The sequence below is a fragment of the Mus pahari genome, chromosome 11 (genome assembly GCF_900095145.1).
Source record: "Mus pahari chromosome 11, PAHARI_EIJ_v1.1, whole genome shotgun sequence".
Lineage (NCBI taxonomy): Eukaryota > Metazoa > Chordata > Mammalia > Rodentia > Muridae > Mus > Mus pahari.
This window is the reverse complement of record NC_034600.1, coordinates 51243168-51270563: the sequence shown is the minus strand read 5'-3', so window position 1 is coordinate 51270563 and position 27396 is coordinate 51243168. Positions and strand designations below refer to the sequence as shown.

Sequence of the window (27396 nt, the reverse complement as noted above, 5' to 3'; positions counted from 1 at the left end):
AAGTTGCAGAGACAAAGTTTGGAGCTAAGACGAAAAGATGGACCATCCAGAGACTGCCCCACCCGGGGGTCCATCCCATAATCATCCACCAAACACAGACACTATTGCATATGCCAGCAAGATTTTGCTGAAAGGACCCTGATATAGCTATCTCTTGTGAGGCTATGCCAGTGCCTGGCAAATACAGAAATGGATGCCCACAGTCATCTATAGGATAGAACACAGGGCCCCCCAATGGAGGAGCTAGAGAAATTACCCAAGAAGCTGAAGGGGTCTGCAACCCTGTAGGTGGAACAACAATATGAACTAACCAGTACCCCCAGAGTTTGTGTCTCTAGCTGCATATATAGCAGAAGATGGCCTAGTCACTAGTCATCCATCATTGGGAAGAGAGGCCCCTTGGTTTGTTTTTTTGTTTTTTTTTTTATATAAAGCATCAGAACTCTACAAGCATTACACTAAAGGTCAAAGAAAGCAGGCAAGATGTCAGATGTCTGCCTAGAATTTCCAAAAGTCATTGTATGCCAAATGCCTAGAATACAAGAAATCAGAGCATCAATATCTCATTGAGTCCCTCAGAAATAATAAATAAATGAATGAATGAATAAATAACAATGAAAGTGCCACTGACAATCTGACTGTGCTTGATGCCAAACTACATCTGTTAAAAATTTAAAAAATTTAAAAAATAAATTTTTTTTTAAAAAAACACAACCTTTCATTTAAAGCAGCAAATAACAAAACTGAGAGAGATTATATAGCTCACCTCTTACATACAGAGCCAAAGTAGCCCAGCTTTCAAAACACAACTATCTAATCTACACGTCTAAGACATTAAATACTCATAATTACTTAGAATTCAGTATGCAAAGGTTAATCAAATGACAGGAAAATCATGTAGGCCTGTGGCTATCCAGAGAAGGAAAACAAGCATTTGTAAAGATAATTAGTTTTTCAGACAGAACCTTTAGAAGGTTCTCCTAGGAGACACCAACTGGACAAGAAAAAAAAATCACCTAAACTATTATTTATTATTAACGATCTTCCCCAAAACATCAGAGCAATCTTGACACTTTAAGATCCTATTTAAAAATAACAATATGAAAATAAAAGATAAGTGCTGGCTGCTGTCATGTTTGCAAAGAAAATACTCTGGGCAACTAAAACACAGATGGGAGAAAATGGCTGTATGTAGCTGTGTACAAGAGTACATCAACGCATTTCTTCTTAAATGGGGCTTCCAGTATTCCAGGCTAGCCTCAAACCCATTATACAGTGGTGAAGATGACTTGGAACTTCTGATCTGCCTACTTCCACTGCCACCCCCTGCCACTGGGAATGCAACACCATACCCGGTGTGGGCAATCAAACCCAAGGCTTGGGGCGTGCTAGGCAAGGACTCTACCAACTGAGCTACATCCCAGCCCTGGATCCAGTTATTTAGCAAGCCACTAAGTTTAGCATATCAGCAGGACCACAGATGTTCTTCTGAACACATGCACATACACATGACTGTAAGCCATTTTAAAACAGTCAGGCAGCATCTCACAAGGAATAGGGTGGACTGCCTACAGTCTTGCTATGTTCTGTTCTGTTCTGTTTTAACTAGTACAGTACCTGAAAATCACATTGCCTGCCCGGTCTGCTTTCCACGCTTTCACCAGAGCAAAATCTCCCGTGATGGCTTCCTCCAAAATGAAGTGCTGACCGTTAAACTCCCTCACCTGCAGGAGACAAATGAGAGCTGTCGGGTATTTGTGCAGGATGCAGATGCCTGGGCTCCTAAGAGGCACACACGAGGAACGGATGCCTAGCGACGGGGGCTTTTTCAGGGAGAGGGATCTCAAGCGACAGGGGCTTTTTCAGGGAGAGGGATCTCAAGAGACTTCTTCAGAAGCATAAGGCTTTCTCAAAATAGTCCAGGGAGGCTTCAGGAAAAAAAAAAAAAATGTGCTCACGGGTCCCACAATAAGTGCAAGTCTGGAACATTTGAGAAACTTAAACCTCCACAAGTAGTAACATGTGTTAATATCCATTTGACTGTGTGCCTTGGTTACCTCTGAGACAATAGAATATAGTCCCTCTTTTCTTCTACCCCACCTCCAAATTAAAATGTGTACGTTATACAAAATGGCTTACCTCTTGTTTCTCTTTAACTGTGGTCTATAATTAGTGTTGAGAGAATCAATGATCACAAAAAAGTAACCTAGTTAAAAACCGACACAGGCATGCCTCCCTACTGTGTGCACAATGTAAGCCTCTGAGTATAAACATCTTCATTTACCTCCTTGGATAGATTCTCTTCACATAAAATCTCTGTATGAGTTTGGCATTTGCTTATAGGAAATTCTTTATTTCCATGCTACTATAAATGCTGGTTTTAACAAATTGTACATCTCTAGTCATTAGTGATATAACACAATGCTATTGACTTGGTTTTTGTTTTGTTTTGTTTTAACATTTACTGCCTTTTGGGAGAGAATATAAAAACCAAACTCTCCTTTCCCATTATGTCCTTCCTGTCTTTTCCCTTGGAGATTTGCCTCTGGGAATTAAAGAGAGAACTGAAATTCGCTGGAGAGGGCTGGATCGCTCTTGCATAAACGCAGCCCTGTGAAGGCAGAACTCCAATCACATTCCTCCTGTGCCCTCTAGTGGAAAACAGACTGGATGCGTTTTCTAGAAGCATCCAACACAGCATTGGGGTACAATTTCTTTCTGCTTTGCTTTGTTTGGGGTGGGGTGGGGATGATGATATTTGAACTTGGGGTCTCATATACTCCATCACCGAGGTTCCAGCCTTCCTTTTAGAGCTTCAAACAGACTATTTCATAAAGGAAAGTCTCCAAAGATGTCTCAGTTTCTAGCTAGAAAACGTGAGCTATGAAAACCACTAATGAAGACTTCATTAGTATGCAGTTATATGACACTACCTGCACATCGACACACACAATTATTTTAAAGGTTCGTGCACTTCAGAAGTCACCACTGTGAACATCAATGATGGGGCAAGTGGTTATAATCCAAGCCCTTGAGACCCAGAGGCAGGAGGACTGCTGGCAGATTCAGAGAAGCCTGGGCCTACGGAGTTTCAATACCTCCAGAGCAAAGCTTTCACACAAGGAGGAATAAAAGAATCCACCAGTGATGAAGGTTGAGACAAAAAACACAAGTATTTTCTAAACATGCTACCTAGCGTTGCCTGTCCTACCCTTCAAAGACAGAGCTACTTGTTTCATCAAGCTTACTGCTGTGCTCACTTAAAGCGGTGCATTTGGCCTCCAGCTCATCTTTAGGTTCTCCTCGAGTCCACTCCAGTTAGATCTTGCCAGTGACCTCTGTGTCTGCGCACCACTGCTCAGCTTTAGTCATCTTTCTTCCTTTAATCCAACTGCTCCCTCTTTCTATTTTTCAAATCACCAGGCTTCCTGCTTTCCTTTGAACCTCCCTTCCCATCTTCCACTACAGCCCTTCTTCCTCTGCATGGCCACTGGTAAAGAAGGGCTCTCCATCCACACAGGGGTCCAGGACACTGTGTAGCCCCGAGGGTCTGCTTGCCTACATGCATGTCCTGCCTCCTGTTCTGTAAATTTTCTGACCAGAGTCACCAAACACTTCCTTTGAGTCTCCGGAACTTAACTATACTCTCTCCCGCAACAGACTGAGGTCTTTGGTTACCCTGTGCCTTGCCATCTCAATAAGCAGCAATCTTGTTTCCTGTCCCTGTGTGTCACATGTTGTGGCTCTACCATCAACATCTGACCTAATTCTAATCACATTGCATAAACTCTACCTCACCACCTTACCCTAGCCCCTGTCCATTCCCCACCGGGATCAATGCATGGTCTCCCCACCTTCGGCCTCTATAGAACTCACCGCTCAATAGTGAGAGTTCTCTTTACAAGACGTAACTCAGAACACATCACACTCATATGCATTTCACTAGCTTCTGACCATAGCGAACAAACTTTAAACTATGTGAGCAGACAACAGGCAGATTAGAGACTGAGGTCAGAGACTGAGGGAGGCAGGGATGGAGAGAAAAGAGACAGACAAATGGATACACACAGAAAGAGGTCAAAGGGGCAGAGACAAAGGTACTAAATTCATGCACCAGGCTCTAGACACAAATGAAAAGTTAGAAAAGATTCTAGCCTTCCACAGTCTCTTGGGGTATGTTAAAGTTACATTTTTTAACAAGTTATCAGAATATCAACTCAATTTTAGAGGGTACTTTTATCATATGCTCCTAAGCTCCATTTTCATTAGGTTCCTGGGATTGATGTGTTTTTAACCTAATTTGGCAATGAGAAAGCGAGACTAAATATTAAAAATAAGAATAATAATTGAATTAAAGATTGAATCAATATGGGTCAGTCCCAGAAAGGGAGCAAAACTCCAGATGGAAGACACAGCTAGGGACAAATGTCAGACAGTAAAGGACATGATCATTGACCTCCTGACTCCCCAGAACAGCAACAGGACCAGCAACATTACAGCCTCAGCACTGGTGGGCATCCCTTCATTGACCAGTTCATCTCCCTAGACGTGGATCCCAGCATTGCCACATTAGCCTCTAGAGACTATCTTCCCTGAGCCACCAAGGCAAAGAGAATAGACATTTTTAAATTAAGAATAATGGGTTGATCTGTGTACTTTTTTAAAAATTGCTTTAAATCTAACTATGTCAAATACCCTATCTAGAGGTCTACTGTTGTCTAAGATGACTAAAGTTGCCCACTCTAAAGTACCCCATCCTACCCCTCAGGCCAGTCAATGAAATGCTGAGCTTATGTCTAAGATACAAAATATGAAAGGGATCCTTTGAATTTCCTATTCCATTATAATTATAACTGTGGCCTGGTTTTCAAGCTTTCAGACAGACTTTCAGATTTCTTCTGTTACTTTATTTTCTTTCAGTCGTGGTAGGAAATCTGATCACAAGAGCTTAATACAATATACAGTAAACAACTTCTGGGTTTTTTTCTTTTATATTGATTATTTTATGTATTTGCATTCTGAATGTTGTCCCCCTTCCTTCTTTCCCCTCTATAAACTCCCTCCCCATACTCCATATCCCTGCCTCTATGAGGGTGCTCCCCCACCCACCCACTCTCATCTCACCACTCTAGCATGCCCCTATGCTGAGGCATTGAGGCTCCACAGGACCAAGGTCCTCCCTTCCCAATGATGCCAAATAAGGCCATCCTCTGCTACATATACAGCTGGATCCATGAGGTTTTTTCTTCTTTTAATAGAAACATAATAATCAAATGGTAAATGTTCTCACTTTTGTTAAAGACTTTTGGAAAATCAGTTAAATAACCCGAATAGTATATTATATAGAGACTATAGCTTCCTTTAGAAATTCATTTAACTAACCTTAATTACAGTATAATGTATAAATAATTCTCTTATTCTAATATATTCCAGTTTCTCTCTGTGGTTTGTTTTAAGTATGAGCAGACACCCAGGTTTAACTATAAGTCTCACTTTTTTAAAAATGAATGACAGTTTATCTCACTAAGGTAGCCATCAAATGCATCCACACAGAATCTCTTGGGGAAATTTGTTTCGTAGTGTGTCATGCGGGTGGGGAGTTTCTTACCTCTCGGGGCTTGCTGGCAATGGCAACACTGCCATCTTTGTTATATTTGATGGGTGATCCTCCTTCTTGTACCAGAGTCCCATATCCTGTGCTGGTGTAGAAGGCAGGGACTCCAGCCCCACCGGCACGGATCCTCTCCGCAAGTGTGCCCTGGGAAGGAGCAACCAACAACCGTGAGAAACCCACAACGTACACTGTGGTCAGGGGGCACAAACACTGTTAGCTGTAGTTCCCATTTTCTAGAGGCTCACCAACCCACAAAGTGCTCATGAACCCCCAAACGGAGGCATCAATTAAAAGACAATAACCATTCCATTCTCAATCCACATTCAAATGCAACTAGTCATCTGTCCAGTTGCGCTTTTGGTCTCCAGACTAGACTCTACCCCCAAGCTGGTCTCTTAACATCCAACAAATGCCTCAATGATTATCTTGAAATCAAATTTTAAACTGAATTATGTAAATTTAGCTCTATAGTTTTTAAATGCTCAATTTTCTTTTACTATGTATCACATATAAGTGTAAACTAATTTTTTTTTAATTAGTAGCTACAGGTGTGCCAGACAGAGGAGAAATATTTGCTATTTATTTATACTTATTCCCTTTACATCTTGTTCACTGCATCTTTCCACTCACCTTGTCTCACAGTCCTTCCCCCTCCTCCCTTCCTCCTCTGAGTGGGTAGGAGCCCCCCTGGGTATCCCTCCATCCTGGTGCATCAGGTCTCTGTAAGGCTAGGAGCATCCCCCCTCTGAGGCCAGACAAGGAAGCCCAGCTTTCCTGTATATATCCCATGTACAGGTAACAGCTTTTGGGATAGCCCCCCCGCCCCATTACAGTTGTTCAGGACCCACATGAAGACTAAGCTTCACACCTGCTACATATGAGTGGGGAGGCCTAGGTCTAGCCTGTGTATGCTCTTTGGTTGGCAGTTCAGACTCTGAGAGAAAGCTCCAAGGGTCCAGGTTAGTTGACTCTGTTAGTTTTCCTATGGAATTCCTATTCCCTTTTGGGTCCCACAATCCTCCCTCCTATTCTTCCATAAAAATCCCCAAGCCCCACCCACGGTTTGGCTGTGCGTCTCTGCATCTGTCTGGTGTCAGCTGCTGAGTGGAGGTTCTCAGAGGACAGCCATGCTAGACTCCTGTCTGCAAGCATAACAGGGCATCATTAACAATGCCGGGGATTGGTCCTTGCCTATAGAATGAGTCTCGAGTTGCTCTGATTATCCATTGGCCACTCCCTCACTCTCTGCTCTATCCCCTAGCCCTGCATTTCTTGTAGACCCGATAAATTTGGGGTCAAAAGTTTTGTGGGTGAGTTGGGGCCCCTAGCATTCCACTGGGGTTCCTGCCTGGCTACAGCAGGTAGCCCCTTCAAGTTCCACATCCCCAGTGCTGTGAGGCACAGCTAAGCCACCCCCAGTGATTCTTGGGAGCCTCCCTAATCCCAGGTCTCTGTCCCATCCTAGAGATGCCCCCCACCTTCCCGCCCTGTCAGTTGTAGATTTCCATTCCTTCCCATGGCATCCGGCCATCCCTCCTGTTGCTCCCCATACCTGAACCCTAACACCCCCACTGCCCTCTCCATCTCCTTTCCCACCCAGTTCCCTCCATCCATCCTCCTCTTATGACAATTTTATTCCCCTGCTAAGTGAGATTCAAACATTGTGCCTTGCTTGTGCCTTCCTTCTTGTTGAGCTTCTTTGGGTCTGTGGAGTGTAGCATGGGTATCCTGTATTTTATAGCTAATATCCACTTTTAAGTGAGTACATACAGTGCATGTTCTTTTGAGACTGGCTTACTGTCTTAGTTAGGGTTTAACTACTGTGAACAGACACCATGACCAAGGCAACTCTTATAAGGACAACATTTAATTGGGGCTGACTTACAGGTTGAGAGGTTCAATCCATCATCATCAAGGCAAGGGGCATGGCAAAGTCCAGGCATGGATGGTGCAGGCAGAGCTGAGAGTTCTACATCTTCATCTGAAGGCTGCTTAAGAGAAGACTGACTTCCAGGTAGCTAGGTTGAGGGCCTTAAAGCCCATAGCCACAGTGACACACCTACTCCAACAAGGCCACACCTACCCCAACATGGCCACACCTACTCCAAGGCCACACCTCCTTATACTGCCACTCCGCAGACCAAGCATATTCAAACCACAACAGTTACCTCACTCAAGATGATATTCTCAAGATCCATCCATTTGCCTGGAAAATACATGATGTCTTTGTTTTTAATGGTTGAATGGTATTCCATTGTGTAAATGTAACACATTTTCTTTATCCATTATTCAGGTGAGGGACATCTAGGTTGTTTCCAGTTTCTGGCTATTATGAATAAAGCTGCTATGAACATAATTGAGTAAGAGTCTTTGTGGGACGGTAGAGCATCTTTTTGGGTATTTTGCCCAGGAGTGGTACAGCTGGGTCTTGAGATAGAACTATTCCCAGTTTTCTGAGAAACTGCCAAATTTATTTCCAAAGTGGTTGTACAAGTTTGCACTCCCACCAGCAATGGAGAAGTGTCCCCCTTGCTCCATATCCTCGCCAGCATGTGCTATCACTTGAGTTTTTGATCTTAGCCATTCTGATGGGTATAAGATAGAATTTCGGAGTTGTTTGATTTGCATTTCCCTGATGACTAAAGACTTTGAACGTTTCTTTAAGTGCTTCTCAGAAATTTGAGATTCCTCTTTTGAGAATTCTCTGTTTAGCTCTGCACCCCATTTTTTTTTATTCAGGTTATTTGTGTTGTTGATGTCTAACTTCTTGAGTTCTTCATATATTTTGGATATATTTTGGGTACCTGTCAGATATAGGGTTGGTGAAGATCCTTTCCCAATCTGTAGGCTGCTGTTTCGTACTATTAAGAGTGGCCTTTGCCTTACAGTGTTCTTTGCTTTACAGTTTCATGAGCTTTCATTTATCAGTTGTTGATCTCAGAGCCTGAGTCATCTGTGTTCTGTTCAGGAAACTGTCTCCTGTACCAAGGTGTACAAGGCCATTTCTCACTTTCTCTTCTGTGAGCTTTAGTGTACCCTGTTTTATGTTAAGGTCCTTGATGCACTTGGACTTGGTTTTTGTGCAGGGTGATAAAGATGGATCTATTGTCATTCTTCTGTGTGTAGACATCCAGTTAGACCAGGACCATTTGGTGACGATGCTTTCTTTATTCCACTGTATGGTTTTGGCATCTTTATCAAAATTCAAGTGTCCATAGGTGTATAGGTATGGCAGAATCTTCCCCTACTGAATTTTTAATATCACAATACAATGTAATTTCAAGGAATCAATCACTGGGCAAGTAGGCGGGACGTCCAGGTTGGAGAGAGGAAGAGGGGAAGCAGGAGAAAGATAACGCCTTTTTGGACAGGAGAGCATGAGGCACAATGTAAGTTGTGAGAGGTCCCCAATGTAGGTGGTGGATCCACCAGGATTCGCCACCGGAGGATTTATATTTTAGAATAGCTTACAAAATTAGGGTGCTGGTTTCTGTGCCCAGTGATTGTGTTGCCTTGTGATTCAAAACTAAAATTGTGTGGTGTTTCCCTTCATGAGGCGACTCAACTGAGTTCTAGAGAAAGGTATGGCGGCAAAGCACCACAGCTAGCTCACGGGAACTTGGAAGCGCGGGGCATGCGTGACAGCAGCCCGCCATGGGAGCTTAGTGAGATGGGTGGAGAGATTTAGGAGCTCTGAATCAGAGGGTCTGCCAGACTGAGAACAGGTTGGCCGGTCCACTGATGCCTTGTCAGCAGTAGTGTGAATTGCTTATTTAATATTTCACACAACATGTAGGTTTATTTCTGGGTATTTGTTTCAATTCCATTGATCAATGTGTCTGTTTCTGTACCAATACCATGCAGTTTTTGTCACTATTGCTCTGTACAACATGTTGAGTTCAGGGATGGTGATAATATTTATAATTGTGACACATAGCAGGCTAAGGCAGGAAGATGGCCATGAGTTTAGGGCCAGCATGGGTTATATACCAATGTACTAGACCACCCGGACTATGTAACAGGATCCTGTATCTAACAAAAAGCTCAAATTTACCTTAAAATTTATTTTACATTCAAAGTCAAACCAAAACTGGCATATGGGTAAACTGGCTGTTAAAAGCTGGGAGTGGAACAGTAAGATGTTACACAGGTAAATGTGTTTGCAGCCTGTGGTGCTATGAATGAGAAAGGTCCCCCATAGGCTCCCACAGGCCTGCATAGACTTCTGTATTTGAATGTTTGGCCCATGGAGAGTGGCCTTGTTGGAGGATATGTTACTTGGAGGTGAACTTTGAGGGCTCCGATGTTCAAGCTACACCCATTGTGGCATACAGTCTCCTTCTGCTGCCAAGGGATCAAAATGTAGAACTCTTAGCTCCTCCAGTATCATGCCAGGCCATCACTGTCATCCTTCCCGCCATGACGATAACAGATGAAACCTCCGACACTGTAAGCCACCACAACTTAAATGCTTTCTTTATAAGAGTTGCTGTGGTTATGACGTCTCTTCACAGCAATGAAACCCTAAGACAGACCCACATATTTGAACAGCTCCAATGGTAGAACTGTTTGAGAAGGATTATGGGGTTTGGCCTTGTTGGAAGAGGTGTGTCACTGGGGATGGGCTTTGCAGTCTCAAGAGAGTATGTCATTCCCAGTTAGCTCTCTCTCTCTCTCTCTCTGACTCCTACTAGAGGGTAAAAATATAAGCTCTCGCCGGGCGTGGTGGCGCACACCTTTAATCCCAGCACTTGGGAGGCAGAGGCAGGCGGATTTCTGAGTTCGAGGCCAGCCTGGTCTACAAAGTGAGTTCCAGGACAGCCAGGGCTACACAGAGAAACCCTGTCTCGGAAAACCAAAAAATAAAAATAAAAATAAAAATAAAAATAATAAAAATATATATATATATATATATATATATATATATATATATGCTCTCTACTACTGCTCTAGTGCCACGCCTGCCTGCTGCCCTGTTCTCTACCATGATGGTCATGAACTCTGACCCTCTGCAACCAAGCATCCTAAATTAAAGATTTTCTTTTGTGAGTTGCCTTGGTTGTTTTGTCATGGCAATAGAAAAGTAAGTGAGACAATACACAAGGCTAACAATCTGAATACAATCTGCAGAACCCACAGTGGAAGGAGAGAAGCAACTCCTGCAAGTACCCTCTGATTACCACCAGTGCACCATGGCATGAACATGCCTGCACACACACACACATACACACACACACACACACATACACGCATACATACACACACACACATACATATACACATGCACACACACACATACATATCATACACACACACGTACACACACATACACACACAAATAATAATGATAATAATAATAAATGTATATATATATATATATATATATATATAGTTTTAAATTTCATAAATCTAGGAGTTCTTAAAGTTTTGTTTCACAATAGAAACAGGTATAGGTGAAGTTTCTTTGCATCTCCTTATGATGGGAAACTCCCTCCCCCAGAGACAGATGATTTCAAACTGATTCCCTAGTTCTCTCCCACCCCCAGCTGACTTTCAGGTTTTCTGTAGGACACTAACTCTGGCTTAAAATATGTCCTGACTCTCTCTCATACTGAAACCACTTCTGGGGTGCTACCACCCCATGCTTACTAGACAGCCAATTAGCTAATCCGAAGTCAGAACTGATAGAGTTATCAATAGCACTGTTTACACGATCCCAGCCTGAGAAATCTAAACTCCCTGGGGCTTTTAAATGCTTAACAAGGGAACTAAGAGGATCTCAGCTACTGAGCCATCTGAGTAGGCAGGTAACTCAGGAGCAAAGGGGACGTGGGAAGTCATATTGCTCAGCTAACTGGTCTCTGTCCCACCAAATAGATGTGCAACTCTACTTTGCTTTGTATTTTAAGCCAATACCATCCCAAAAGATTGAATCATTAAAACAGTCATAATAACACCTCCTCATTTTAAAATATTTTTTTTTTCCATTCGCCCTTCCCAAACGTGCTTCCCCATCTCTCTGCCCACTGCTCCAGAGCCTGAAAGGAGAGTATGTCTGAACACAAAACCGCTGTGGGTGTGACCCTGCTTCCCCAAAGGAAAGGCAGTCCCTACCACTCTATCGGTGTTCCTCCCACCCCAGCCCCGAAGCTGCAAAGGAGGAGGAAAGACAGGCATGGCACACTGCTCGGTTGAGGAAAGAAACATTACCTTTTTTTTAGCTTAAACACTTTAATAAGTATTAAGGACATTTCCAACCCTGACATTCATAAGCTCTGACTTTTAGGACAATCTCAGATATTTCAGCAAGTCTTTTCTCAATGGACATTGTATTGTCATATTAAAAATTGTACCCAGCAGCTTGAATATTTTTCTACTTAGAAATACCTAACCTTCCACAGATCTGGGAAAACACTAATCCTCCAGGATCCAACAGAAGTGACCTAAACACAAAATCTCTTGGTTGGACCAAATACCATCTCTCTGTCTTAACAACAAAAACTTAAGAAAGAAAAAAAGGAAGTTTTCTATAATCCAGTACTGTGAGACAACTGCAGAGTGATTTCATTACCTGAGGTGTCAGCTCTACTTCTAATTCACCGGATAGGAACTGTCGCTCAAATTCTGCATTTTCTCCCACATATGAGGAGATCATGCGTTTTATCTGCTTGGATCGAAGTAAAAGGCCCAGGCCGAAGTTGTCAACCCTAAAAGGAAAGGAAGGGAATTGATAACCATGAGACCGTCTGACGGAACAATGTTAACATCTGGGTTTTTTGTTTTTGGTTGTTTTTTTTTTTTTCTTAAAGATGTGAAATTTTAATACTTTAGAAGAAAAGAAATCTAAAAAATTCTATTCACATTTTCCTTCTACCCCTCACCACTGCAAGACCTCACAAGTCTGCTCGCTGTCCTTATTTTACAGGCGGGGAAGAGTACAGCTTAAAGGCTGACAGCGATCCCAACGCCTGGGAGGCAGAGGCAGGTGGAGCTCTGGGTTTGAGGCCAGCCTGGTCTACAGAGTGAGTTCCAGGAAGCCAGCGCTATGCAGTAAAATCCTATCTCAAATCCCCCTCCTCAAGATCTCAGAGAGCAAAGGGCAGCGCTAATACTGTCCAGCCCACATCCATCCTATAGCTCCAGAGCACACATGTCTATTCCTTCTCCTACTGCAAAGTGGCCTTGAGATGGAACCTAAGCAAAGATGCCTTGAAAACATCCCAAAGCACTGGGCAGAGGATCTCTGTGTTCAACTGGAAGATACAGGTCCTGCAGTAAGATAAAGACGAGCACACTCATTAAAATATGACCTAAATTAAATTATACAGAAGGCTAAGAACATTTTTTCCTATATCATAGGCATTTTACCTAACACTAGTTACATACTTGAATATTCTCAATCCTCTCAAACGAAAAGACTGCAGGTAGCAAAATGAATCCTATGTCCCTTACAATACATATATTTTGGTTTAATACTGTAAAGAACTCAGTTTATTCTTAGATATGGAGCAAGTACTGTATCTCCAGATGAATACATTTCTTCTTTATTTCTATCATATTTTCTTTTTTATTAGATATTATTATTTACATTTCAAATTTTATTTCCTTTCCTCATTTCCCCTCCAAAAACCCCCCTTACCCTGCTTACTAACCCACCCACTCCTGCTTCCCTGTCCTGGCATTCCCCTACACTTGGGCCCTTCACAGGACCAAGGGCCTCTCTTCTCAATGATGTCCCACAATGCCATCCTCTGCTACATATGTGGCTGGATCCATGGGTCCCTCCATGTGTACTCTTTGGTTGGTTGTTTAGTCACTGGGAGCTCTGGGGGGTCTGGTTGGTTCATATTGTTGCTCTTCCTGTGGAGCTAACCCCTTCAGCTCCTTGGGTCCTTTCTCTAACTCCTCCATTGGGGGCCCTGTGCTCAGTCCAATAGATGGCTGTATGCATTCACCTCTGTATTTGTCAGGCACTGGCAAAGACTCTCAGGAGACAGCTATATCAGGCTCCTATCAGCATGCACTTGTTGGCATTCACAATAGTGTCTGGGTTTGATAACTGTATATGGTGTACCTACATTTTAAAACACAATTCCTGTTATAAGATAGACGAATTATTGAATGGAAGCTTCCTTCCTACTCAAAGGTTTTGGAAGTTCACTAGGCAATGAGAGAGAGAGAACAAACTTGGTAGGTTGGTAGGTCTGTCGGGGGCAGGCTCACTATGTAATCTACGTCAGTCTGGAACATAAGACCCTCCTACCTCAGACTTCCAAGTGCTGGCTATATAAAACTATTTTTAAGGATTAAATATTTTTGGCAGTGAAAATTATACTGAAACAACAAGATAGAATTATATGACAAAGGTCTGATTGTATAAATGAGACAATAAAGGTATGATTATATAAACAGGGAAAAACCATGTCAGTCGGTAAGGGCATGAAACACAAGAATTTTCTCGTGTGCTAAGATGAATGTATACCGACCACTTTAGGGAGTGGCGTTGGGACACTGTTAGCATTGAAAAAATAATAATCTGACACTATAATAAAAATAATAATAATAATAATAATCTGATACTATAATAATAATAATAACACTGAAAACAGTAATCCAGGTGCTACTGAGTCACCAGTTCCTCCTTTGTCTCTACCAAACCAGAATTCACGCTTAATGCTCACTAAACAACATATATAAAGTATCCTTCAACACAGTGCCCATTACAGGCAAAATGAGAGCCTCCCAACTTCCCATCCACAGAATAGATAAGTTATAATTTGTCCAGACAATGCAGTCAGATACAGCAATGAGACTGCACGATGGACCAGCGCTAGCCGCCATGGACAGACTCAGACAGAATGCTGAGTGAAAGAAGCTATACATGCGCGCGCGCGCGCGCGCGCGCGTGTGTGTGTGTGTGTGTGTGTGTGTGTGTGTGTGTGTGCGTGTGTATGTTAAATCACTTCTTTTTCGAGAGCTTCAGACTTTGACAGGACTAATGTGTGTGGTCCAAAGTGTCCATAATGTAGATGGGGCAGGGGGATGACTTCCCAGTGACTGAAGTGACTACAGGCATTAGGAAGGGAGCTTTCTGGGGACTGGTCCTGTCCTGTGTCTTTGTAACGGTGTTGACTACATGGCCACTCAGCTTGTAAAGTCCCATTGATACATCTACGTAGGGTCAGTTTTCTATATCACTCTATAATAGGTATCTATAGTTTTTTTTTTTTTTTTTTTAAGGATAAAACTACTATGAGAATACCAAGGTGTGGACCCTCTGAAGAGAAGTGGGGAGGGGACAATGGGTGGAGGGATTTGTAAGGGCAGGACTGGGAGAAGAGGAATGGGGGGGGGCTTCGACTGGGATGTAATATGAATAAAAAGTTAATTATGTGAAAAATTGCAATGAGATTGATCATGAAGTCCTCTTAGAAACAGTGGCCTGTATTTCTTCCTCTTGAGGGCCACAGTCACACTCTGCTGGCCCCTCTCACATGCAGCCTGTTTGGTCTGCACAACTCATTCATCTAGCAAGCCCAGACTGAGTGCCTATTCCACCCTAGAGAAGGGATGTCAGTCTATGTGGCTACAACCCAGAGAAGGCCTATGCCTGTCCCTGTATAGATCTGAGAATTCAGAGGAAATAAACAGGAAGCCTGGAATTACACGGGGGGGGGGGTGTTAAGTGATGTCTTTATAGTATATGATGAGAACACAGAAGATCAAGGACCACAGATGGAGAAAGAGGGTGGAGAAAGTCTAGCTAGGGGAAAAGGTTGTACAGATGTGAAAATAGACAGAATCCAGAGGAAAACACAGTTTGAGAACAAGGTCAGGGACAGAGATCCTGAGGCAGGAGGCATCTTGCTCAGGGCTCAGCAGGAATGGCATGGGGACTAGAGGCAGGAGTGGGAGGAAGGCCTGATTGTGATTTGCCTGGAGGGACTTCATTCTGAAGGACAGAAGACTGCGATTAGATGGCAATTCAGCCATGGATTCTGGAAAACCCCAGCAAAGGCAGGGAGATCAATGCAACGGTGAAACGACGGTGAGCATCTAAGCTAAGGCGGAGGCCGCAGGGATGGAGAAGAGGGGGTCGGTCAATCAAGAGACACTGGGGAGATGGTTCATCCAGCTGAGCTGCCTGGCACAGACACTGATCCCCTGCAGAACTGTGGCTTCAACCACGGGACCTAACGGAAGAGTGAATTGGGGTTATTAATCCAATGGGCCCTAGCGACATCCCACATGTTTAACATGCAAAGGCCGTTAAGTATGGCAGCCTGTGGGACAAACCACTAGCATTTCTTTCGACAATCACTTGCCTCCGCTCTGTTACCAGGCTCACCAGTGCCCATTCCGGCTCACAGGGCTCCTTCCTGACCTGTAGGCTTGCTCTTCCCCTCCCCCACAGCATCCTGCACATCACATCCCTCCAGGTCTATAGTTAACGAGGAACTGTTAATCATTCAGAAATCTGTGCTTCCTACCCACCAGAGGCATGAAAATACCTATATAATTTACATTTTCTCTCATTCTCATTCTCTCTCTCTCTCTCTCTCTCTCTCTCTCTCTCTCTCTCTCTCTCTCTCTCTCTCTCTCTGCCTGGTGCACTTTCCGTTAACGGGCTCCAATGAAGTCCCTGAAGGAGATGGCACACAAGAACAACTTCACCTCACCCAGGACAAAGAGGGGAAGTCGGCAGGTCTGTCTATCCAATCTTCCCCTAAGCACGGAAGACAGTAAGCAAACCCCTACCCCAGTTTCCTACTTTGAAAACTTCTTTAAAGGGGGAAACAGCCTTTATAATGTACGTGTCCACTAGAGGGCTTCAGGTGCCAGAGATTCTTTCCTCCGGTTTTCCTCTTCCTCCTTCTCTTTTCTCCATGCCCTTCCTCAAGCGTTTGTCTCTAACCTACTCCTAAGGCCCAGGCCCTCCTTGAAGTTAGCAATTCCCCTCCACACTTAGCTTCTTTCAGCAGCCTGGTGCGCAGCAGAGCTCAGAGCAGCTCCCTCCGGGAGATGGGCAGAAAGAAATCTAGGAGTGATCTTTAACTCTCTACCCACCAAATCTATCTCCACAGCCTGTTTAGGCATCAAGCTGTTTCTTGTTCCCTGTTCTACCTGGTACCAACTTTTAGGGCAACCTCATATGCTTCTGCTTCTGCCCCCACAATCTACTTTGAATATGGCATCCAGATAACACCTTATAAAACACAGAAGTAGAACGGGCGGCCACTCTGCTCGAAGCCCTGCAAAGGTATCATTCATTCAGAATAAAGCAATGCGCTCCAGAGCAGCAGGCAAGGCTGGCCAATTGCATGCCTTCTCGACCTCTGACGTCATTCCTTCTGGGCCATTCTTCTGTCACTTCTTTGTCTGTCATCCTTTCAGCTCCCCAAGCCCTGTCAGAAATGCTTCCCCAAGGGCCTTTGCCTGTCTCTGAAACTATTCTCTGCACGGCTCCCCTCACATCCTTCAAGTGTGGGCTCAGACCTTAGCATCACCCTGATTACATCACTGATTGCTGATAGCAGCCTCGCTATTTGGTTCCTAATCCTCTTGCTTACTCTGCTTCTTTTTTACCCCATGTTACAAAACTTTCCAATGTGTCAGAAAATTTGCCCATTTTTATGTTGACTACCTATTATCTGTCTTTCCCAAATAGAACAGAAGGCCTGTGACAGGTCGTACCCTGCTGTTGCTGGTGGTGGTGGTGGTGGTGAAGGAGGAAGAAGTGGGGGGGAAGGGGTGGTAGTGGTGGTGGTGTGTTTTGGTTTGGGTTGGCTTTTGCTTTATTTTGCTTCTTCTTTCACTTCCACATCCCAAGCACCTGTCAGCTACATGACAAATAAAGGTGACTTCAGAAATATTTGGTGAGCACTTGTCAAAAGAATGTACTGCTGCATTCCATATGCCTCTTCCAGCCAGAGCCTCTCAAACAGAAATGAACTATTCTGTGAATAAGCGGCCTGACAGGGGGCAGGGGTAAATCATTCATTTAGCTTAGAATTCCAGGCGGGTGATGCCCCCCCCATGGCAGGACAGACAAGGCAGGAAATTAAACTAGCACGACCTCAGTCAAAAGCAGATAGGGAATCCTTGCTCAGGGATCCTTGCTCGCTCTCAGCTATCTTTCATCCATCCCTACAGGATCCCCTGCCTAGGAAGTGGTACCACTCAGACGGGCTGTGCCCTCGTCCAGCCCAAACGGTCCCTCAGTGAATGATGGGTGACATCAAAGCTGACCAGCTCTGTCACTCAGGATTCCCTACATGTCCCTCTGGGTCCACTGCTAGCTCCTAGTCTGTTCAGTACCCAGGGTGGCCAGCATTCACCATGAACCCAGGAGCTCTCTGGCTACTGCCTCCTGCTTGGGCTGAGCCTAGGGAAGGCCCTATCAGAGAGATTAGGGGCCAGAGAACAGTGATAGCAGGATCAGTAGTACTCGTGATCTCGTCCCCACCTTCTACGTATAAAACCACTAAGTGCTGGCTCTCCTGAGGCCTCCCGGCACAGTACAACAGTACCCTTCTGTTATTGTCTACAGGGTTATTTAAGGGTCATGCTGTTTTCATTCCACTATAATCTGTCCTTTTAAAGGAGTCCCTTTGGTAAACTCCTCACCTACCAGAGATAATATCCAGAGCCATGACTAATAAAATCACAATCGAAAATGAAGCTCCCTCTAAGCCTAGAGTCCATTCCAAAATTCCAGACACAGTGGGTCATTCATTGACTTGGAGGTCTTCTGACCGCTCTTTCATACCTCTCTGTATGTTTTTGCAACACGTTAACACATTTTAACTTGGCCCTATTTAAAGATGACCTTCTGTATTTGTTGATCTTGGCTCTGGGGCTAACTATGTATTTGGCCTTTGCTTTGTTTTAGACTAGTCTCCTGGCATGGCAACCAGGCAGTGCCTAAGGTTCTCAACAACTGGACCAGATAAAGAGCCAGCGCTTAGGCCTTGAAAAGTCTATTAGGTCGCTTACAAACAGAGTGTGTCTTTCTGCAGTGTCTCTAATGCATGACCTCAGCAAACACATTTGTCTGATATAACAGTATCGTCGCGGATGATAAAAATAAAATAAATAAGTAAGCTACATCCCTAACATCTAATGGCTCATGATACAAAGACCAAAGATAGGAACCCCAGGGCAAATGGGGACATGCCATTTCTAATAGAGAAAGAAGCAAGAAGAGCCTCTGTGCTCTTTGGTACTGAGGGCAATGCTAGTGGACTCTGCTCCTCGACACTGAAGGTGATGCTAGTGGGCTCTGTGCTCCTCGATACTGAAGGTGATGCTGATGGGGTTTCCAACAGATTCTACTGCTTACCTCCAGAAGTCAACATTTCTCTAGAATACCTAAAGAAAAAAAAAAAAAACTCTAGGTTTTATAGGATTGAACATTTTAGTGGTTAAAAGAACTCTAAAGCCAAAAATCTGTGGAGATGTGTTAATGTGACACGGCACAAAAGACATCCATCTTCTGAAAATATTTAATTTCTGAATCTGAAATTTAACTTCTTGAAGCCATGTGTGGTACCACAAAATGCAGCACTCCAGAGGCAGAAGCAGACATATCTCAAGTTCAAGGGCAACCTGGTCTACAGACCCAGTTCTAAGATAGCCAGGTCTATACAGAGAACCCCTGTCTCACAGAGCAAAAAGAACCAAACCAAAATAAACAACAAAAAAAAATCTCTTGAATATCTACTTTCTAAATTTTTGCTTATTGGAAATAATTATTTTAAAAACTTAAGTATTGGGGAAATTTTACTTCCTCTGCTTTCATTTAGGGAACACATTTTCGTCTCAATCCTATAATTTATAATTACCCTGATAGTATCAGAAGTATAACAATAAAAGAAAAATGTTATGTGTGGCTGTAAGGTTTTTAATCACATGATGCAAATAAAGTCTTTCATGAGCTAAGCACACAAACACAAGTACACATCACATGACATCATTGGCCCTTCCCAAACAAAATAACAAAACCCTAAAGAATGCTCACAGTCAAGACAACATGGCCAGTATCTGCTCAATGAGTTCACCAGAGCAGCAGCTGTAGAAATAAAACAAAGAATAAGGCAAAGCAGAGTCCACTGGCTTTTTAACTCCGAGTCTGAAGAACCTGGCACACAACTAGAATTTTTATTTTGAGTGACGGACTACTTACTACACCCTCAAAATTCTCCTAATCCTGATTAATATGAAACATAAGAAATCAGAAGTATAATATACTTACATATTAACTAAGTGAATTAACCAATAAACCTCCCACAAGTAAGCATGGAATCTTCTATGTCCCACTCTTTTATATCTATAACCCAAAATAATATTGTCAGGAAAAAAGTAACATAGACACCATAACATGCCCCTTTTGCCACTGGCTTTGAGTTAAATGGTTGACAGATAGTTTACTGTGAAACTTTTGGTTCACACTGGCTTATAATCTGAAGGTCATCAAAAAATCAATGAATTCTCAGCCTTTTCAACCTTTTAGTCAATATATCAAAATATTCAGAAGTGTGAACCTAAAGCAGTGTTTATCTCACCAAGGCCAACAGTTAATCTCTCATACAAAAGTGTTTGGTAGCCATGTCCCCTAACTGAAACATTGTGAGACTGTTAAGACTCTCAGGAAATTAAAAACAAAACAAAACAAAAACAAAAACAAACAACATCAAAAACAACTAACAAATCTCAGAGAGTCCCTGAAACTTACCAGATTCACAAGCCGTTCTACCCCAAGGTTATGTAAGTACTAAGAACTGTGAAGAAGACTCTCCAACCTGTCAGGCTCCATGTAAATCAGGAAGATAGCTCCAGGGTAACAGTTTTCATGGGTCCATCACCCATGCAGTGAGCTTCCCATGACACAGAGGCCTTTGAATGGTCTATGCTCTGATAAGTAACCCCTGCCCATATTCCTGTAAATAGCTCCAATAAACTCATGGATTCTCCAAGCTAGATACCAGTGGTATCATTAATTGCCTCGGTCTACCTTCTGATCTCTACCCAACTTGGGGAGACATTTGTTCACATTTCCTCATGAAGTGTCACACAACACAAGGTAAGTGCCCTGAACTTTGAAAGAGACTTCTACAGATCCTTCTACAATTTGAGCTCTTTCCAAATGAGCTCTTACCATCACCAGCTTCCAAGAAAATCTGCACTGTTTATTCTCAAAGTCTTTATACTAATAAGCCAAACTGCTAATTCAGTTACATTTTTAAGCATCTTAAGATAATTAAAATCTTTCATCCATTTGTTGGAAGGGGGTAGATAGCTAACTGTTTTGCGTACAAATAGCTTTTTCTGACATCACCAAATGTACCAACATGTGCATGCCTTTTTAAAACAATGGCTTATTATGACCATTTGATTTACAATCTTACTGCTAAGTTGACAGCATGCCCTTCACATCCAATCAAGACCAACAACATTCTTCATGATCAACTTCATATGGCCTCTGGAGTAAAGATATAACCAAAAGAAAGAACTTGGAACAGATTTCAAATTGATGTCCTCCTTGTTTTATACATATTAGCCTCTAATACAAAGAACATAAGGAAAAACTTCAAATAATGTTTTATTCTGACTTACAATATATTTTACATTTTTAAAAAAATAAAAGTTTATCAGATAAAGACATAAACCATTAATTTACATATTTATAGAAGGTAAAGCTCCTTCACTTATGATTATGAAATGTGGCATCAAAACTACAGAAATAAGTGTGACTTTGCTGGGCCAGATAGCACAGGCCTGCAACTCCACCTACTTTGCACGCTATGTCAGGAAACTCATTACTTGAAGATCTCCCTGGGCTACAAAGAAAGCCCAGGGCTAGCCTGAGCAATTTAGTGAGCCCTTATATCAAAATCAAAAGTGAAAAAAAGGAGACTGGGGATATAGCCCAGAGGTGAATCACTGGTCTAACATGCCTAAGGTCCTAAGTTCAGTCACAGTGCTACAGGTTAAGAAACAAAAATAAAAACAAGTAACTTCACTCTTGCCCTTACCACCCACTTTTCTGTTTTGTGAGAATGGATCTCGCTGCTTGGCTCAGAGATCATGCTGGTACCGATCTTTTTATTATCTTCCCCCTGTCTCCTTAGTGATGGGATTCCAATCATGTGCTACTAGATCCAGCTGCCTTTTGGTCACTGAACATATTACTCTTAAACGTGGAGGCAAATGTAACTTCACTGATAGATTTTTAATATCTTTAGTTTCATATATGAGTACATTATTAACATTACTTCCACCTCCCACCATCCAGCTTCTCCCTTCTTTTTTCCCTTCCCCTCCCTCAACTCTCTCTTGGATTCATGGCCTCTTCTTCTGTAACTGTTGCAGATAGAGGATAGACAGACAGACAGACAGACAGACAGACAGATGATAGATAGATAGATAGATCCTATTGAGTTTATTTGGTGTTTCTTGGGTATACATGTGTTTAGGGCTGACCACTTGATACTGAATAATATATTAGGGGTCTCATTCCTGATCACTAATAAACTGTTCAGCGTTATCTTAAAGCTGGCATTTCTTTCTAGCTAGTCATTTCAGAAATCCACTCACCCTGCATTGTTGCTGACTGCAGTTAGATCTTTCACTCCGGTCTTCAGTAAAGCTCCTATAAGATTCTCTGGAATACCACACAGCCCAAAACCTGCAAAGTACAAAAGGAAAACAATGTGTGCCATGTAATGTTCTTTCAAGATGTGTGCGCCATTCTCAATAAAGGAAAAAAAGAAAACATAAATCGTGCTGTTAGATGTAATACTGCAAATACACAGCTATACCTTATCAACGCAATAAATAGCCATCAGTCATGTAACTGGATCTCAGTGTTTCAGAACATTATATATCACCAGAAACCATTGTAAAGGCTGTAAAGGTTAGTTTTCCTTCCTCAGAGGACAGGATGAGATAAGAGATATAACCAAGCTTTGCATACACATGTCTAGGGCTAAGCCCAGAGCTTTTCTATCTAACTATCCCTAGGCCTAGACCTGGAAGTTTTTAGCCTCCGCACAATCAAATCTTCTGCAAGCCCAGACCTTGAAGGCTTCGGTTTTCCATCCTCCGTCTGCTCACCTAGATGTAGAATGTTACAGCCCCCAAGACTTACTGCAGAATAAACTCACTCTACCTAGATCTTTCTCAACTCTGGCTGCCTGTTTCAACTCAGCTGTTCTGACTTAAACTCCTCTCCAGGCAGACTGACTCAAAATGGCTTCTCTCAGCTTCTGACTGAACTGCTGTTTGGAAAAAACGGCCTCTGAACTCCGTGAACTGACCTGCACTGACTATACTGACTGCAAGGCTGAAAAGGTCTTTGGATACGATCCCTTGCTCGAGTAGCCGTGTTGCTGGATTAAAATTCCTTTACATTTGACTAAAGGTAAGGCCAAAAGTAATCAGTTCATATACAGCATGTGTACTACTTTTCCTCTTCATAATTCAAACCATATCCAGTTGTTTATTTAAACATTCATTTGTATACATCTGTGTTAGTATACTGTACAGAACTAGAGCACTAACCCAATAAATTTCATTTTTTTATATCTTTAAAATCTTTCCAAAGTGTTGGATGCAAGATGGACATTCAGTAAAGAGCAGCCCTAAAATAAGACTTGATTCCATATATAAGTATCGGGAAGTTAGGTGTTAAATCTGAGGCAGTGGTTTCAAAAGACAACCCAAAGAAGTAGCAGAAACAGAATATGGGAGGCTCAACAACACAGATGAGCTTTCCTGCCCAACAAATAGGGAACAATTAGGAGTGGCTAGGGTATCTCACAGGATGAGGCACGTGTTTCAACTCCACCAGAATTCCCCAGGATGTAGCGATCCATCGTGGTTCAAACCTCCACCATGGTTCCTGATAAGATACCCAAAGTTCCAAACTCTAGCTTTTCAATTATAATCAGAAGGAGGAAGGAAATGTACCGCAATAGCGTGCTCACCTTTCAGGAAGAGATTGGGATAGATAGGGTCATGGGTGTGTCATAAATAAGACAGCAAGTATGTCAGGGCTAAATGTTAAATAATTGGCATTTGGAATCTATTCTGCTTTATCACGTGATTTTCCTAAAACCTACAGATATTACCATCAAGAGGAAAACTGTCTCATTGCTTACCACCAACCAGCAAGGTTGCGCCATTAGGAATATCTTTCACAGCTTCCACGGGATCTGTGTAAAATTTGGTGTGGTGACGCGTGCTGACCGAGAAGTAGCAGACACAGCCCTGAAACGTTGAAAACATTTCCAGTGAACAGTCATTTGCAGCTTGACTCGACACATTTTGCATTTTAATCGTCAAAACTGTATGTCCACAGGCTATAACAGCTGATTCCCATATGTGTACTCATTACAAAATGAATAGCCTCACACATTCTTTTGTGGTAAGAACATCTCACAGCTACTCGGAGTTTTCAAGTAGAGTCACTGTTACGGATCATCACCACGACATATAATAGATTTATCCCCTAAGCTTATTTCTCCTATCTAAGTGAAACATTGTGTCCTTTGACCAACCTCTTCCCAATTCCTTCAACTTCTAACCTCTGTAATACCATTTTACTCTGTTCCTCTAACAGGCTTCTCTCTGTTTCTCTGGCACGATTCTATCTGTAAAGAGTTGGGCCTTAAATGGCTTATCTTTGACAGGATGGACATGCTCTATTCACAGATTTTTCACCAGTGTCCCTTGAATCCACATCTTTTATTACAAAGGAAAAATCCAACTTTGTCACTTGTGACTAGCCCCCCAAAAGAACAAAAGTAGGTGCAGGGTATGGCAGTGCACGCCCTTAATCCCAGCACTCAGGAAGCAGAGGCAGGTGGATTTCTGAGTTCGAGGCATCGCATCCTGGGATGCAAATTCACAGCGTTGGTGACATTGGTCATAATTTCTGATCGTAACCTAGCTTCCCACTCAGTAGACAAATACTGAGACCCTACCTGTGCCAAGATCCACACCGTTTATCTAATCTGTATTATGGTATGAATACTGCTCTCTGAGGAGACTGTGGGACAGGGTGGTCAGTTGTAGGTGACAGGAAAACTCTAAAGAGACAAGGGACAAACAGCACACCAGAGGACACCCGTCCTTACACTGCTATTATGGAAGCTGGAGAAAAGGTAGGCAGACCACCACTAAATGGAGAATTTAGTTGGCCACACCCAGTGAACTATTTGGGCCCATTATGGTCTGTAGATGTCATTTTTTTGTCACCTCCAAAGCCCATGTCAGAAATGGGTCCCCGTGGAACAGTGTTGAGAGGCAGTAGGACTTCCGTGAGGTGTGGGAGCCTGCACAAAGGTATTGATGCCACAGGGTCCATACTTGCAGGAGTGTGTACAAGTGCCTTCTCTTACTGCACTGAATTGCTGGCTGTCACACTGAGGCCTTTTCAAAGCGAGGCTGCCTCTTCTGCACACACCTGCTTGTCCCTCAGCTCCTCTGCCATGTTATAAAGCAACACACACAATGCTTTCACCAGAGGCCATCACCGAACTGTGGACTTTTAGTCTCCAATTAACAATGCGCTAAATAAATTTCTTTCCTAAGTATCCAGGCTGAGATGTTTGTTATTGCAAGTGAGATAGGCCTCAAATGAGTCACTGGGTGAACATTCATAAAACCAGTAAGCTATTGCTGTGCATACTTCATTCACAATATGGACAAGAGAAAAGGAGGAAACGGGTTCTGTGGTAACTAATGACTCATCTTAGCAATACTTTACTTTATTCCCACTATATTTAACCTGAAGGAGTGGAGAGAGGAACGGCTGTGCCCTGACAGACAAGCCCAGCTAGAACATCCCACCCACTGGGCTACCCAACAATATTTCAGACAGCTACGACCTGAGAATGTCAAAGTCTATCACTCTTTTTTTCCTCTAAAAATCATTTTACGTATCTATCATTTAGCACAAAAGACCATTTATGGGATCTACACGGAAACAAAGTCAAATGAGCAATAATGGTTGAGGTGACACACTTGACCATGTGACTTTCATTCCTTTAAGTTTCTATTTTGGTCAAGGTCGGATCAGGAGTTTACACACAGCCCCAAAGCCTGGGATACAAGTAGAGGGAGAGACAAGGACTTTGAAAGGGCTTAACCACAGAGGACGTTCTCTTCCTGTCCTGAACTAGTAAGGATTTTTTTTTCTATTTTAAACACACAGATACATAAGAGAGAGAGAGAGAGAGAGAGAGAGAGAGAGAGACAGACAGACAGACAGACAGACAGACAGACAGACAGACAGAGTGAGTGAGTGAGTGAGTGAGTGAGTGAGTGAGTGAGTGAGTGAGTGAGGGTCTCAGAAGTAAAACATATGATAGACTGATAGACATGGTGGTCCATGCCTGTAATTCCAGCCTCAGAGGGACGGCAGCATAGGCAGAATGATCCAAACTGTAAGAATGAGCGGAGCGACTAGTCTTGGGTTTTGGCTTTCTGTCACACAGTCCTTCCATGTCTCCTGAAAGTGCTCTATTGTTCTACTTTGTCATTTACACACAGCAAATCTTTATGAGAACCCTGTTTTAGAATGTGTAACTCTATGGTCATTATCTCTGGCTCCCGAAGATGAGCCTAGGCCTCACCAGCATAAGGAAGGAAATGAAAGAGTTCATCTACATGCAGGGAGTCTGAAAGGTGAGGTCACCTTGGACTGCTTCTCTGTGGAATTCCACAGAATATGCTAGAAGATTGGTTCCCCTGTGTACCCTGAGAGCCTTTGAAGAGTCAGAAACACACAGCCACACAACTTAGCAAGAATCTCATCCCACTGCAGCAGCTGATAATTGGTATTGTCATAGTACTAATTAGCAGTCAGCACTAATTACCCGGGGGCTTGTCCCTCTCTGAACTTCTTAGGACAAAAGAGAGACTGGAAGAAAAGAACAAAGAAAAGAAGGAGAGAGAGAGAGAGAGAGAGAGAGAGAGAGAGAGAGAGAGAGAACAGAAAAGAGACCTTTCAGAAATATTTCAGAAAAGGTAGAAGTTGTACTGCAGATATGGTTCAGTAGCAGAGTGCGTACCTAGCAGGCAAAAGGCCATGGGTTCAACAGATGTGGGAGATTGTTACAAAAGTACCCACACAACTAAAATTCAAAATCAGTAAGGAACACTGGAGAGACAGCTCAGTGGTTAAAAGCGCTCACTATCACAGAGTAGTCAGTTCAGTTCCCAGGCACCCACATCTGGTGGCTCAAAGTCTGAAACTGCAGTTCCAAGGGGCTCAATGTCTGTAACTATGGTTACAGTGACGTCTAACCTTAACAGGCACATGCATGCATGCATGTGGTGCATACAGACTTATCAGGTCCTGCACAAGAAAACATTGTAAAAAATAAAAATAAAAAAATAAAATCTGAAAGAAAAAGAGAAAAAAAAAAAAAACTAGCTGGGCTGTTTTCTTGAATATTCCAGAGGGTGAAAGTACCCTCCTGTCAAATTCTAGATCAGTCAGGACTGAAGAGATGTGTCAAAATTACATAACCACTGAGTATGTCTCTGAAGAGAGGTGCTATTTTGGTCAAAGTCAGGTGAGGAGATTCCAGAAGGGCTAAAGATGACAACTGTCAATTGCCTCTCAAAGAGACAGTTAGAATGACGCTGTCTGCCTGACTACAGGAAACACCTGGGGGATGTCATCCTCCTTTGAAAAATGATACCTTCTATCCTAAAAAAAAAGGATACNCCTTCTTCTCAGACCCACATGGAACCTCCTCCAAAATTGACCA

At 42.8% G+C, this 27396-nt stretch overlaps 1 protein-coding gene across 1 annotated transcript in view; it reads right to left on the bottom strand.

Moving 5' to 3' along the window:
* The window catches only part of Oxct1 (3-oxoacid CoA-transferase 1), a 121069-nt gene that overhangs the window by 88800 nt on the left and 4873 nt on the right, over positions 1-27396 (bottom strand). Inside the window, exons 2-6 of the mRNA XM_021208222.2 lie at positions 23776-23884; positions 22211-22301; positions 12186-12321; positions 5609-5758; positions 1618-1724 (exon numbers count right to left, since the gene is read on the bottom strand). Of these exons, the coding sequence (XP_021063881.1) occupies positions 1618-1724; positions 5609-5758; positions 12186-12321; positions 22211-22301; positions 23776-23884 (593 nt within the window). The remainder of the gene's footprint in view (positions 1-1617; positions 1725-5608; positions 5759-12185; positions 12322-22210; positions 22302-23775; positions 23885-27396) is intronic.